We start from the raw sequence: 15,287 nt of genomic DNA on the forward strand, positions 1-15,287 counted from the left end.
ACGTTTGAGGAAAAATCGCACGTGTTCGGAACACGTAATGAAGGGGTGGGTAAAATTACAACCAGTAGAGATAAAGGAGGCGGAGTGATATCAAAAATTGGTACAGTGGTTGATTTACATCAGGACCCAAGTTAGAATGAATAGAGTATAGGAGTAAAATTTCTGCGCAGTGTAAAGCGGAAAAACGCTGATTGGTTTAAAAACCTGAAATTCAAGTTTTTTTGACCAATGAGCGTTCTCACGCTGCACACAGCGCAAAAGTTGTACTCCTAGGAAAACCCGGCTTTACGGTATCTTTCTATGTCCCGTTTTCATTTTGTTAAAATATGGTCCACTCCAGTAGAGAGGGGAAAATATCTTGACAAAGGAAAGGGAATATCACAGGACGTAGGGAATTTCCCGAAGAAATATCAAGAAAATCTGCCAGCAGAGAGAAAAAAAACAACGGTCAAGACCGTCCGCATGACGGTCCGCTTGCTCCAAAACACTGTTTGCAAACTGTCATTTCCAGCATGAATGATCCTGGATATGATGTGGCGTATAATAAATTATTATTACTAAAAGACGCCAAGTACGTATCGAACTTCTTGAGAACATCATTATTTCGTGTTATGCGACGCCAATTTATTTGCAATTGGGAATTTTCACCCCCTCTATACCCATTGAAACTCTATTAGAGATGAAAAATATGATTTCGAAGTGAAAAAGAAGTGATTATACCTTGATTATGACCTAGTAATATTTGATATTAATATTTTGTTATTACTATTATTTACAATGATTAATATTTATTTTTTCCTTCGTAAAGGGGCGTCATAGATCGTTTAACGAGAGTCAAGAACAAGCTTCAGCAAAACATAGATGTTGCTGCGAGGGAAGAGACAGACTTACCACTGTACAAGAAGGAATTGATGGCGCTTCGTAGGGAGAGAACAGCTTACATGAAGTATGTCAAAGCGGTGGAAGGAAATATGGGTGTTGTGAGTATTTCTATTGGGTCTTCAATCAATTTATCATGATAATTAACTTAGTGATTCAATGCCATAAAAAAGCATTCAATGTTGAGGAATTTTTGGTTTGCATAAGGTAAATTATCGAACTTATTCATTTATACAGTTGAAATCTGTTACAATTGATGCTGTATTTAACGATTACTCTGTCCCATCGAAAACAAACGTTATATTGGAAGAGTCATTGAATCAGAAGGGCCATTATATCGGATATAAAACATATGGTAGTCATTCTATGAAAACATTTGAGAATTGCTCTACCAGTCGTTGTAATCGCATGGCTGCTATAACGAACATAGACTGTATAATGATCACTTACGATGGCAGGGAGATGGTGTCGCTATAATGGCTGTAGAATGTGTCTTCAGTATCAGCTTGTTAATGGCTCGCTGTGAATGACTTGTGATAACCAGATTAACATAACTGCATCCTTTCATTGAAAATTGTGTATATACATTGAGTATTATATGGGGTATATGCCATTGTGTCCCAACCTTTATGATAACTGGTATTGAAAGTCACTGTCTCCATGAACCTCTAGTAGCCTCCGGTAAATTTTGACATTCCTTCTCCCCCCCCCCCCCATAAAATCCAAAATGTATTGTTTTTTCATAATTTGCATATCATAAAAAACTTGGATAACAATTTCGTGTCGTAAAATGCGTTATTCATTGGTAGTATATGTGAATGATCATGAGGTCCCCTTACAAAGCATTCATAGACATGGACCTCTGGGAGGGGGGTCTGTACACTATAGGTTGGAAAAATACTGGCATATTCTCAGACCTGCCAACTCTACAGATTAGGTGGAGATTTAGGTGGGTGCAGACTTTTTACCCTTTCTCCCACTTTCCGGAATTTTTAGAAATTTAGATTGCAGCTGAAAAATTGCAAGTGATAACTGCACATATGCCATTTTTGGCATACAATTTGCAGGATGAAGAGTAAATTGGAGTTGCCAGATGATCATGGACGGCAGAAATCGTGCAGCTCTTGACAGAAGGAAGTTTTTTTTTCGACTAAGAAATGACTACCTCTGTCAAAAAATGTTCAATTGACAACTCTTTGTACTTTCCATCTTCTTCAGCAACTGCAATAATCACGCTTGTCTGGCATCATTCTAAAAACTGATTTTCCCCCCTTTATTTTTATATGCATTGTTATGGAAAACCAGTTCACCAGCTCATGTGAATTTCTCTCTTGTGAGAACGCTAGATTCAGCATACATGTAGATTTCCTTCATCCTCGTTTCCTTAGTTCTGTCACGCCATCAGAATCACCCGCGCTGTCCTCAGCCATGCTTGCAAATCGTTTTTTTGTTCGGTTTGGTAGGGCGCAGCTCAGCCGGTCAACATTCTGCTTTATATTAGCAACTGAAATTGCTTTGGGTTATGGTAGCCGCCATAATCTATGGGAACTCTGCACGGTCACTGTTGTGCGTTGAATGTGTGAAAAAAAGCTTTGAGCGATATGGTTATATTGGAAATAATACTGAGACATTCCAAGGAGCATTAAAATTGAGCGACAAAATGTTAAAGGCATTGTTATATCCTCTTCCCTGTCTACTTGTGGTGGTGGTGGTGGGGGACTTTTCTTTAACCCCTTTTATACGGGCGTATATTTACGCCTTTGGATGTTCATATCATCTCTGTCTGTTACCCCTAATAATTAGCAGCAAATCGGGTCTAGCGATAAAAGAATAAAAAAAATAACCAAACACTGGTATACCATATTTTGGGAATTTACCACTGTTTGGATTAGAAGATTAGTTCATAAGAATATGTGTGTTCGTGAATTGGAGGTTTGTAAAATCAAGTACCAACTGCAATTGGATTAAGTGAAAAATATTAATTGATCTTATTTGACACGAAGATTATTCATCCACCTCTAACCAGTCACATGGCCAATTAATTTCCCTCTAAGCTACCATGACGGGCTAACAGGTCATGGCCAAATGACTGGTTAATACATGAAAGTTACAATTTCTTTCATCTTGGTGTAATGATGCCTAATTGGTTCTTGCTCTTTTCTCCTATTCTATGTGATACTGAATAAATAAAAAATTGTTTTATAGATGACTCGTGTGGTGAGAGACTCTGTACGCTTGCGCAAGACTGCCCTTGACAATGCCAAGAAGCTGCAGAAAGTTGTGAAGGCTCTTGAGCATCAAGTTGAAGAATACAAGAAAGAACTTGGTTATGTTGAACCAGTCACTCAAAGATATGGCCGAGATGATGAAACAACCAACGAGTAAGTAAGACCTGATTTATATCATTAATGATCTTTGCAATAATTTTTTGCACTCGTATTTTCCATTCATTTTTATGTATTGTTATGTTTACATTATTTTCACATGACCGCAATGTGTAAATGAGGGATGTTTACTTAAATAGAAATTTTACCACATATATTGTTTCCCTGTGTATGTTTATGTGACTGCCAAAGCCTAAAATTAGCCAATTCGCTACGGGGCCAGCCACATTGTGAATCAGTCAATTTCGTTAAATGTTGACCCAGCCAATGTTGGAATTTCAGATAGTGGCTGGCCAGTGATTCCTGGGCAAAGTCAGATAAAGACATGATTCAGTCTCATTGTCAAGTTGGCATATTTTTTTGTGATAATTATGTCCATGATAGTGGCCGTCTCTGTCGCGAATTGGCCACACTTCTGCAGAAAAAAAAAAATTAAATTTCTTAATGCAGATCATTTGGTATTTTTTCCTAGAAAAATATGAACAACAACAAACCTTTCTGGTCCTTAAGGGATTTCATTGTTCACAAATGAAATAGGTAGGCCTATATCCAGATTACATGCCACTGCTTAATATATGATGAGATTCCCCCCCCCCTCCTAAAAGCATTGAAATTTGCGTTCAGGCCCGTCATTTAGGGGGGGGGGCTGGCTTTCGAAAATGCACTAAAAATGGTATATATATATATATATATACACACACACACATACATTGAGTACATGCGCTTAGCCCCCCCCCCCCCCCCCCCAGAAAAAGTGGAAATGACGGCCCTGTTTGCATTTGTGGATTATAATCAGGAACTTACGGTGACAGAATATTATATTTCCCTCAACAGTCTTCTCCCTTTATGTCAAGAAAAAAAAAGTACAACGATATGCAATACAACAATAAATCGCTCTTCAACAATATTTACTAAGTCTTGTTTGAAAATGTCTACTCTCCAATATTATACTGCTGCCTTTCTATATAATGATTATCCTCTACAACCCTGATTCCCAATGTGGGGGGGGGGGGGGGGGGCAATTTGGTTTTTTTTAGTGGGCGAAATCAGGATTTATAAAAATTCGTAATTAACGAAAAAACAACTTGGAATCGAGGAAATATATAAAAAAGCAAGCCTGCTGTTTGGAATCGGCAATAAATTGTAGGTCCCTGTTTAATTAGCCCTCGTGTGCAGAAAATGGCAGCGGTGCGACATAAATGATCAAATATTCATATCCAACAAGGAAGTAATTTAAGAATCAGTAAAAACTCAAAAAATAATTTCATAATTAATGAAAATTCATATTCAATGATCTCAGAATAAATAAAATCCTCCAATAATATAGGGCTCTCTATTTGACTCAAAGCCCTTTCTCCCACCTGTTAGGATGTCACTGTGTGGATAGAGATACCATGGAATGATTTATTAGCCACACTCTGGGCTTCATGGAATTTTTTTTTTGGCCCGCTCAAAAATTGAACACCCCTACTTTAGACCAGGATGATGAATTTTTAGCTTTTTTCATGTGTGGATCAGAGATACCTTTTCAAATAACGAAAACTACAGTAAAGCCTCCTTGAAGAAACACCCCCCCCCCCTTTAATGGACACCTGATAATGGAAGTTTTTTTTTAAAAATACAATAATGTGTCTCAGTGTGTTTTGCTATCCATTAACAGGCACTCTTTGTCAGCAGTCAAAATTTGGTGTCTAGGCTAAAACCCATGGGTGCCCATTATGAAGAGGTTCTAATGTATATCATGGAAAGGGGGGATGGGAGCATAAGTAGGACCTACTTCGTTTTGGGGGGGGGGGTTCATTGGCTAATTTGATGTTGGAAGAGAGCACAGAGAATCTCTCCAAAGACATTATGAGTTTTTAACATTGAAGAAGCGTCTCAAATTCACAGAAACTGATTAAAACAGATTTAAAGATTTTTATTATATATTTTAACTTTTACAATTTTTTAAAATCGCACCCCCCTCCATTCCTTGTGTGTCTCTTAAGTGGAGGGGGCATCAGGATTTTGTAAAATGCTTAGGTGTGGCATGGTGGAAGAAGAAAGTTGTGAACCACTACTGGGGGTTCACCACGTTTACATGTGTGCAACTTTTCAAAATTTACTCTATACATTCAAAGAATTGTACAAAACAATACCACCAAAAAAAAAAAAAAAAAAAAAAAGGAACTCAAGATAAGATTTTGGCCAGAATTCCAAAAAGGATTAAGTATGAAAAAAAAACCAAATTTAGTATTTAGATGGAGCACAGGCAGCCGACCTGAAGTCTCATTCTCATCTAAGAGCTTGAAGACCCCACATTTCAAATGAGGGAAACAAACAAATAAATCATCCAGTGACGGTATGCTAGCAAGACCTTTGCGATTTCCAGTAGGCGGGAGGTTCCTGGTTCCTAAACGTACACATCTCTCTCAATAATTAGAAGTTAGAACCCAAAAACGACAGGTCCCAAGCCATCGCATTACAAAACTGGCATATGCACATGGGTAGTGTTAGTTTCAAACTTCCCAGTGAATCCAAATTTGAGTGTCACTTTGCAGTAAAAAACAAAATTCTTCATTTTACTAATCTCATCAAGCGAAAATTTCCCTCAAAAAATTCCCTTTTGTGTAAGTTTTTCCCTACAAATTCAGAATTAATTACTTCCATCTGTAAGTGAAAATACCTAGCCTAAGCATGACATTTAGCTTTAGAAAAGTATTGTACAAAATTGAAAAAAAAAAAATTTTTTTTTATTTGATAAAAACAAAATTTCCCACAAATGCAAAAAATTTTTCTCCCATTTACCAATTTTAGCCAATTTTTCCCTCGAGTTACCATCGCAGACACCGATTCAGATGATTTATTTACAGCCACACACTAGTGTTGTTGAAGGCCTAGTATTTTTATGCTCTAAGAATTCAATGTCATTGCTAATTGGTTGAAAAAACCTGAATTTCAGGGTTTTTTTTTACCAATTAGCAATGACGTTCCATCCCAGCCCTAAGAGCTATTGTCAGAGGCAGGAACTTCAAAAACCAGTCTGAAGCAGGATTAGAATAGCGAGGAAAAAATTTACTTTTCATCGAAAATTATAAAATATGCAAAAAAAATTTTAAAAATATTCAAAGACATAGAAATCTGAGTCCTAGTAATGAGCAAAGATTTGTTCTATTGTAGGCCTGTTGCTTTCACCGGCCCTACAACAGTACAAATCTTCCCAGATGTACCTGGGAAACTTTTTTTTTTCTATTTGAAATGACATCATATACAAATGTAAATTATCACCATTGTACAAAATCATGAAGAAATTTTAATTTTGGTGATGAAAAGACAAAATTTGCCAAACAGCTAGTGTGTCAGTTCTGCCTCCCCACAGTCAAATCGGTTAGATATCCTGTATTCTTGATAACCATATGCCCTGTTTTCTTGATAACCATATGCCCTGTTTAGTCTGTTTTTTAGTCCCATTTTTTGGCTTGATGGTGTTTTTTTTGTTGGCATTATTTTGATTTGAGTGTTATTATGACTCATAATTTTTACTCTACATTTGGTTCTAATTGACTATGGCCAGCACAATGTCACATTTTTCCAAAAGAGGAGAAAAATAGCAATTTCAATTACATTATTTGTTAAAATCTCTCTTATATTTGCCTGTTTATGTACAAAATTCAGATCTGCTTAAAAATCTCCTTCTTTTTCAAAGTTTTCAGTTTTGACTTGTTTAATAATTCATTGAGAAGAATACTGAGAGTGACTTAAATGTATTACAGCTCATCAAGATTGCTTTTAGGACCATCATCCTCACACACCGATGTTAGATGCATTGTTGAGAAGCCTGAAGAAAACCCTTGCAGCTCATCCGGTCGACAAACAATTTCAGAAGTATGTTCTAATTTTCTTATAAATGTATTCAATTCAGTTGATAACATAATAAATTATACATGTATATAATTGGTAACCTATAATCTATATATATATAATTCTTGGTGCTAAAGTGATTGGATAAAATTTCACTTGGAATAAAAGTTTTTAATGAATTCATGCATATACAGTCAAATTCCTCTAAGATGGCCACTCAGCATTGTGTAAAAAAGCAGCCATCTGCGAAGGTGACAGCAATAGAGGTTGTATGACAGGAAAGGCATGTTCAGGGGGGGGGGGGGATGTCAAAATAACGGTTTTCAATGCCGCAAAATAATCTTTTGGGTATTTAAAATACCCAAAAATAACTAATATATTCAGTGAAACTTTGCTACAACGGTGCTCGATATAATGATAAATCTCTTTACAATTGTCTTTTTAAAAATCTTGCTTGGAATCACCTAGTCTGTAATGTTAAACTCCTGTTGATACAACAATATCCTTTAGTACGATAAACCCCTCTATAGAGATAAAAATATGCTGGGAATGTGAAAGTTTTCCGAACAAAGACAATAATTCATTGTAAGTGCATAAAATGCCTACAGATTAAAATTTTTGGTGATAAAAAAGGACCGAAACATATGACAGATTGCTTGAAAATCCCTAAAACATGACCGATCGCTAAAAACCTTCAAAAAATATGCCCAATAGCTCGAAAATGTCCAAAATATGACCTACCATAAAAATCTGAACCAGTTATTACATTGTACAAAAATTCAATAAACTGTGATATTAACTTTTATTGATTGCCTAGAATTGTAGATAATCTTAATTTAAGAATTTTGTCAAATAGGGCCATAGTTAATGTAAAAGTATGAATTGTATGTATAATATGTAAAACATTCATATTATGTCGTAAGTGCTTTTCAGCTTATTGGAATGTCAGCTTACATAAGACAAATATAATCGCACTCACTTATAATGGACACTGACATTATAAATTTTCACATATAACAAAATTTTTTCATTTCCTGTGAATTTAGTATTTTGGATGCTTCTCAAATTGATATAATGTAGTTGTTCATTTGTAGTGGATATCTCCACTGGTTTTTCTTTTTTTTTTTTGATTCTGCAACAAACAGGTCTGATTGTAAAAATTGTCTTCCGACATTTACACAAGACAAGGGCTTGAAAAATTTCAAAATAATCTGGATGCCAGAAAATAATTTTTTCTTTGTGCTCTATTTAACAACTATATGATTTTTTTTCCTACATAATAACAAAATGGATTCTATTTTTAAAATTTGACAATTTCATTTCTTTTTGATAGATATTCACTATTCACTGTATTTATTGCATACTTTTTAGCCCGGCATCCATGAAGATATAGGGGATTTGAACTGTGATTCTTTATGGTCGCACAGGAAAAAAAGACGAAAATAGATTTTGAATGATTAAAGTTGTTACCTTTTTTATATTGAATTTGTTTTTGTATATAAGATTCTATTCATTTTTTTTTAATTTTGAGCTCGTACTGATCACAAATCCAAAGTATTAAAGTATTCTATTTAAAAGTACTGTGCAGCTGTATTTTTCTTTTTTTTTAATGCAATATATTTGATGATGAGATATCACATTTTTTAATTTTGTGAAGTTGAGGGAAATGATTTATTTGAGTTAATTAATTCATCTCTCACGAAGTAATTTTTTACCTATCTACTTAACATTTTGACTTCTACTAATTAATCAATTATAAATCTTTATCAAAATAATTGTTTTGCTATTTTTACCATTACTCTGCTTATTGGAATGACATATAATGTTATGACTATATTCAGGTGCTGATATAATTTTTTAAAATGTGAGGCTGGGCTGGACAAATTGCAAAAAAAAAAAAAAAAATCTAGGCACCAGAAAAATTTTTTTAGGCTCCAAAATTTTTTTTACCTGAAAAAGATCCAAAATAATAATTATTTTTACTTTTTCGGGGGAGGGGCATGGTGACTATCTTTCATGTTGGCAGATATGCTGCTGTAAATTCCAAACATTCTGTGCTGCTTTCAGCCTTAAAATTTAGCAACTGCACCATGCGGCCATACCAATTTTTTCATTGCCGTGGTGACCTTGCTACTGGGATTTGTCCAGCTCTGATGTTTAAAACCAGCCATATATCACAACATGGGGAAAACTTGGTTTCTAGCCGTCTCAGAATTTCGGTTTATATTATCCATTTCTTTTAGCATTTTGAAGCCATCGCTGAACTTGACTTATTTTTTCCGTATAACTTATAGCAGCAGTTCTCTACCTTTTTTGACTCTCAGGGCCTTTTTTAGTCTAGAAACTCTATGGCAGAGCCCTGTATGCCTCTTTTTTTTTATTCCTTTATCAAATTTACTGATTTATTTCATTATCTTGGAGCAGCGGTGAGCCTCTGGGAAGTGCACACATATCGAGAACCCCTGAGTTATAGTAATCAGCCGAGAGGCTGATGATGTAGGAGATACATCTTCCTCTTTTGTTGGCAGACATTACTGTATTCAGTTCACAATGTTTTAGTCTGGCTGTAGTAGTCACTATGATCCATGCACAAGCAGGGCTGATTCATAAACTTCTCATAGTGGAGACAAATGTATAGTAAAATACAGTCCCTTTCTGAAGTTCGTCAGTTTATTTCAACTGACCACATTCACAGTTCCTCCATTGAAACATGAAAGATTTTCTCAAGATATCTTCTCTCACAGAATGACTTTTATGGCATGTAAAAAAAACTTTTCACATGAAATGGAGAAACTGCCCCCTTGACTGAAAAAATTGTATTATTGGCATTAGGTGGAGGTGGAGATTCCTTCCATTTGCCATACCCACACCCTCAGTTATTCTCTTCTTTCGCCATACTCATTCTTTGTGATCCCCATCCCCCATTTGAAGAGCTTGTTCCACTCATGAATCTATGTGGTCCCAATGTGGTCACTTTAATCAGTGCATACTTTATTTATAAAATTTATGATGAAACTAAAATGCCATCATAGTTTTTGATTATTTTAATGAATATTTATAGTGTATTTAATTGAACCTGTAATTTTTGTTACTTTTTTTGTATCATCTGTAAGTCTACACATCATAAAACTGTTATTTGTTATAAGAAATAATGTAAAAATTGAAGGGACATATGCAATAAATTCAGTCTAAGTGTTTGATGTAAATAGTGTGAGTGTGTCATATTGGAATATTTTTAACATACTCTTATTCTGCATAATCCTAGGGTAATTTGTTAATATGCTATTTGTATTTTGGAGAGGTGTTGTAAAGAGTATGATCACACTTTATGTAATACTTCATCTCAATCTTTGTATGTTATGACAGAACTATTCTTTTGTACTAAAAACTGATGAATAATGTGTTTTAGAAGACATAGTGTATTGATTCTGTGTGAATATATACTGAGTGAAATATATACAGTCAAACTTCCCTATCTCGAAACTGATGGGACCGACAATAATTTTGAGATATAGTGTTTTCGAGAAATAGAGTTATTGCGTAAGAAAGGAAAAAACATGCCAGAAATGGCGAAATTTTTGATTGACAAAAACTAAAATACTAAATTACACTATTTATTACATAGTCCTTGTTGGCAGATGGGGCTTGAGCTATGAAGAGTTCATTTTTTGAATATGTTTACATTGGAAGAACATAGGTGTCGGAAGGTGGGATTTGATCAAAGTGTTCAAAAATTTTAGTGGAATGAATAGGATGGACCATAAATTATTAATACACCATCAATTGACTGCTGTGACAAAGATACACCAGTATCGATTGGTAAGGGACAATTCTAGGTTGTGCTGTCGCAGGAAATTTTTCTCTAATAGAGTTGTTATTAAATTGAATAGCTTATCCCAGGCAGGGTTTGTACGGTGCTTAAAAACTCCTTAAAAAGTCATTAATTTTAATTTCCTTTTTAAGGGCCCTTAAAAACTTAAAATCCTTCCAGCAGTTTCTAAAAAAAAAAAAAGTCGACTTTTCCCCCACCCTGGAATATTTCCTGCTCACGATTTTGTCCCCGGATTGTGGTAACCGTAGCTTCTTATGCAAATTCTCGGCCCCTCATCGGGCTTTTCATTGTGAAACCCCGATCATATCTTTGATCGTACAGCTGAAGATGGTTTACTTTAGTTCAGTGTTTCTCAATAACTGACCGCGGTTTCCGTTTTCAAAAAAAGAAAAAAAAAAGTCACCACTGCAAGCATCAGAAATTACTATGGTCGATGGTCATTGCGTCAAATCCCGATGTTGCGTGGGAGAAAAAATTCATTTCATGAATAAAACAGCTAGTCCGCCGAATTGTGTGTTAAATCGCCAATGTCGCCAAATAACGTGTGCTAAATTGCCAAACATCGTGTTGAATGTCCTGAAATTTGATTTTTATAGATTTTGCAATTGCACTTTTAATATGGGGTTGCAAAATTTAAGAAATATGTGACATATCCATATTTGTGTTATGGGCATCTTTTTCTTAGCCATCTCATTGGGCACTTTGCCTGTTGTGGCCTTGTATTTGTATAGTCAAAAGGTCATTAGTTATGACATCCTAATGAATTTTTGTGTCTTACAAAATTAATGTTGAATTATACTATATCAGAGTTCTTGCACTCCTTGAAAAAAAAGGTAATTTCCAAGTCGTTAAAGGTCCTTGAAAAATCGTTGCAGTCCTTGAAAAAAAAATATAATCACACTTGCAAGTGCTTGGAAAAAAAACTTTTTTGGTGCATTTCTTCTATAAATGTTTGCATTCCCCCAAACTATGTTTCACTGCGACGAAAACGAGCACAGCAATAACAGTGAATAATGGTACTATGTCGAAAACAAGACATGGTCACACACCTAAGTTATTTCTGTGCTTAAAATGTGTCGCCTAAAAATCTGGCAGCAAACACAGCACTTAAGATATTGCTTTAATATATTTCAAACTATTAGATTATTAATGTCAGTTGCATATATGACCATGGGATTTCTGATTTTCTTAGAGTATAAATTTTAATAAAGTTTCAAATATATATCAAATGATTTCTGTTTGGACATTTGTATATTAAACCAGGGTTTCCCAACATATAGAGTTTCTCGCTTGATAGCTATAAATCTCTTCAGCGGAACCCTTGATAATGATGATGAGGCTGTTCTACGGAACTCAAACAAATATTTGAATATTTATATAAAAAAAGTGTGTCACTACTGCCGTCTCAACTCATCATAGCCGCAGGGCTGGGTGTGAAATATCGTGACGAAAATAAATGGATTTTTTAAAATTTAAATCGGATATTTTACTCTTCTTTATTAAGATGTAATTAAATGAGTTGTGGCCATCAGGTCTTGTGGGAAGTTTCTATTTGGCCCACCATGTCTGAAAGTTTGTAGATCTCTTTGGTGCAGTATGTATGTATTATATTGAGAAACATTAAACTGGAACTCCTGCCACCTATCAAATAAAAAACAACTGTTATGATTCTTCGATTCGAATTTGTGACGTGTTTTTTGATTAATGTGCCGAATGGAAAAAAAGTAAAGTATGATATTAGTAAACATTTTATGAGCAATAATATTAGATATATATAAATTAAGTTTGTCTTGAAAATTTAACAGTTATGTGCGTGTTGTAAAATGACATTAGTAACACTAGCAAAATGTGGCCTGCCTGCAATTGTGTACAGTAAATCTCCTCAGATGCGGTCACCCCTCTTTTACGGCCAAATAATAATTTCACCTTGTATAATAAAGGTGTGTATTCCAAACTCCTGATTAGCGGTCACCCCTCTTTTACGAACAAATGTTTTTGGTCCCGTCGGTGTTCCGCATAAGAGAGGTTTTACTGTAACACAGTCAAATCTCGTTATAACGAACTCCAAGAGACCGGAGAAATCACTTCGTTAAAACGAAATTTCATTATAAAGGAATTCCAGGTTTTCGCATTGTTTCTATTTAAACTTATCTTGGGGATTAGAAAGTATTCGTTAAAACGGGATTCTCTCTCGACTGTAGCGTAAATATGTAAGCATATAAAGGAGTATAAGCGCTTTTTTCATGGCCACGGTTTGCGAGTATTACTAATGCTACTTTACTACACACAAACAACTGTTAAAATATTGAAATAAAATTAATAATTTTACTAATATTACTTATGAAATATTTACTGATATATATCATACTGTTTTTTTGTTTGGTTCAGCGCATTAACCAAAAACGTCACAAATTCGAATCAAAGAATCATAACAGTTGTGCTTTTTATTTGATGAGTGGCACGGAGAGTTCTCCAGTTTAATGATGTTTCACAATATAATACATACTGTATTGTATAGTTATTTTCTAGAAAGCTTATTTTGTAAAATTTATAAGATTTTATTTTTACCCGTTTGTTGGTTATGGGCAAAAGTAACTAAGAAAGGCACCATTTTTTTCATAGTGTTTACAAAATATGGACGTTTTATATGCAGTCTCAAAATGATTCAGAATCAGTAATTATCTGAGAAAAATAATTTTGAAGAGTAATTTCACTTCTTTCATGGAAAAATAAAAATCTGCGTGAGAGTCTCGCGTGATAGAAGTGAAACGTCTAGGTTTGACATGATGTGATTCGCCTCAACTGAATTTAATTTTAATAATTTAAAATTGAAATTAAGAAATTTTAAGTTTAAACGACGTAACAATCCTGCGTGTGGCAGATTTGTTCACTATATATAAAAATTTTTGACAATATTCATGGTTGGCTCTGAATGAGAGGGGAGGGGCTTTTTATCGGGACTGAAGTCTTGCACAGGAGTGAAGAGTAAGAAAAACAAAAAAAGTTAAGTGCTCTGGATGCACTGCGTTACGACAGCGCAGCCAATTAGGAGCTCGGCGTTACGACAGCGCAGCCAATTAAGAGCTGGCACTGTGACGTCACAAAACTTGCATTCGCTTGCGTGCGAAATATACTCTCGTGTGGCCAGGGGAAGGGGGATGCAGCGTCACGGAAGGGGAAGAGAAAGGTTATAAACTGTGTTCGACAACAACCAGTCCAAATTTAGACTATTGGTTAACCAATTCACCATCGAAACCCACCTCGGAACTTCATCACATAATCAGTTATTCTATGGCAGACATTTTCAACCCGTTGCTCGCGAGCACCAAGGTGCTCCCTGAATCAGCCTGAGTCAAGACCGTCTCAAGAACATAATTGGTGCCCCCGGGCAAGTGATTTGTCTGAGGCCCTACCATGGGCGGAGATGCGTGGGGGGCATTGCCCCCCAGCGTCACAGGTGGAGTCGACTGATCTAATGTATATGTATATATGAGCTGACATGATCATCATCGTGCCCCCCCCCCCCCAGCAATAATGACCTTGCCCCCCAGACTTCAAATAATAAGTAATATAAGTAAAAATAAGTCAATCTCCGCCTATGAGCCGTACCTTGAAAATCCTCGAAAATTTCAACTACTTCTCGTTTTTCTGAGGCCCCCCCCCCCGCTACTCTTGTGGCCCTCGGGCCGTGCCTGGGTGAGCCCATGCATTTGCATAGCCCCTACAGTGTTCGATGCTCGTGTGCGATTTCGTGCTCGTGAGCACTTGATCAACGTTACAATTAAACAACTCGTACAAATTACATTTCAAGGATTGAAATCACCCTGATTTCATACATTCGTATGTCAAACTTTGCGTAAATGTGCTCTTCTTTTGATGATGGGTACAGGTGAGTGCCTTTCACACTTACGTAGCTATAGAAGTTGCTCTTTAAAAAGAAAAGAAATGGGAATTTAATTTTCTTTTGAATTGTGGTTGACTACAATAATAATTTATTTCATATCACAGCAGTTGAGTTGCATTAATTTATTTTTTCCCGAACGCATGTGTTGCTTTCATGTTCAAAATCACGAGAGTGATATTCATTTTCACGTTCCAGTTTTATAGCTCTTACAAGAGTCCATAAAAAAAGACGTGCTTCAAATTTTTAATCCTTCCTACCTTAATTTAAAATCTCATTCAAACAAGATCTTTGCTGCCATCTACTGACGCAATGAATGTATGACTGAGAAGAGCGATTATATATGTCGCTAGATGGCAGCACAGACACATGCTGATTCCAAGTGCAGTTGTAAGCTGACCATATTTTATGGGGGGAAAAAAAACTAAGGGAATTGGGGGATAGACAATAA

General features: G+C 35.5%; 1 protein-coding gene across 1 annotated transcript; it reads left to right on the top strand.

Moving 5' to 3' along the window:
- Positions 1-436: 436 nt before the first annotated feature.
- LOC149075737 (uncharacterized) lies at positions 437-10,520 on the top strand. Its single transcript, XM_089243247.1, has 5 exons — positions 437-571; positions 809-980; positions 3,085-3,260; positions 7,016-7,127; positions 8,475-10,520. The coding sequence occupies exons 1-5, from the start codon at positions 513-515 to the stop codon at positions 8,547-8,549; spliced, it is 594 nt and encodes a 197-aa protein (XP_089099373.1). The 5' UTR covers positions 437-512; the 3' UTR covers positions 8,550-10,520.
- The last annotated feature ends 4,767 nt before the right edge of the window (positions 10,521-15,287 follow it).

The sequence above is a fragment of the Pholcus phalangioides genome, unplaced genomic scaffold, assembly GCF_987345545.1.
Source record: "Pholcus phalangioides strain wild (caught in Gottingen) unplaced genomic scaffold, Ppha-v1.0 ptg000015l_1, whole genome shotgun sequence".
NCBI lineage: Eukaryota > Metazoa > Arthropoda > Arachnida > Araneae > Pholcidae > Pholcus > Pholcus phalangioides.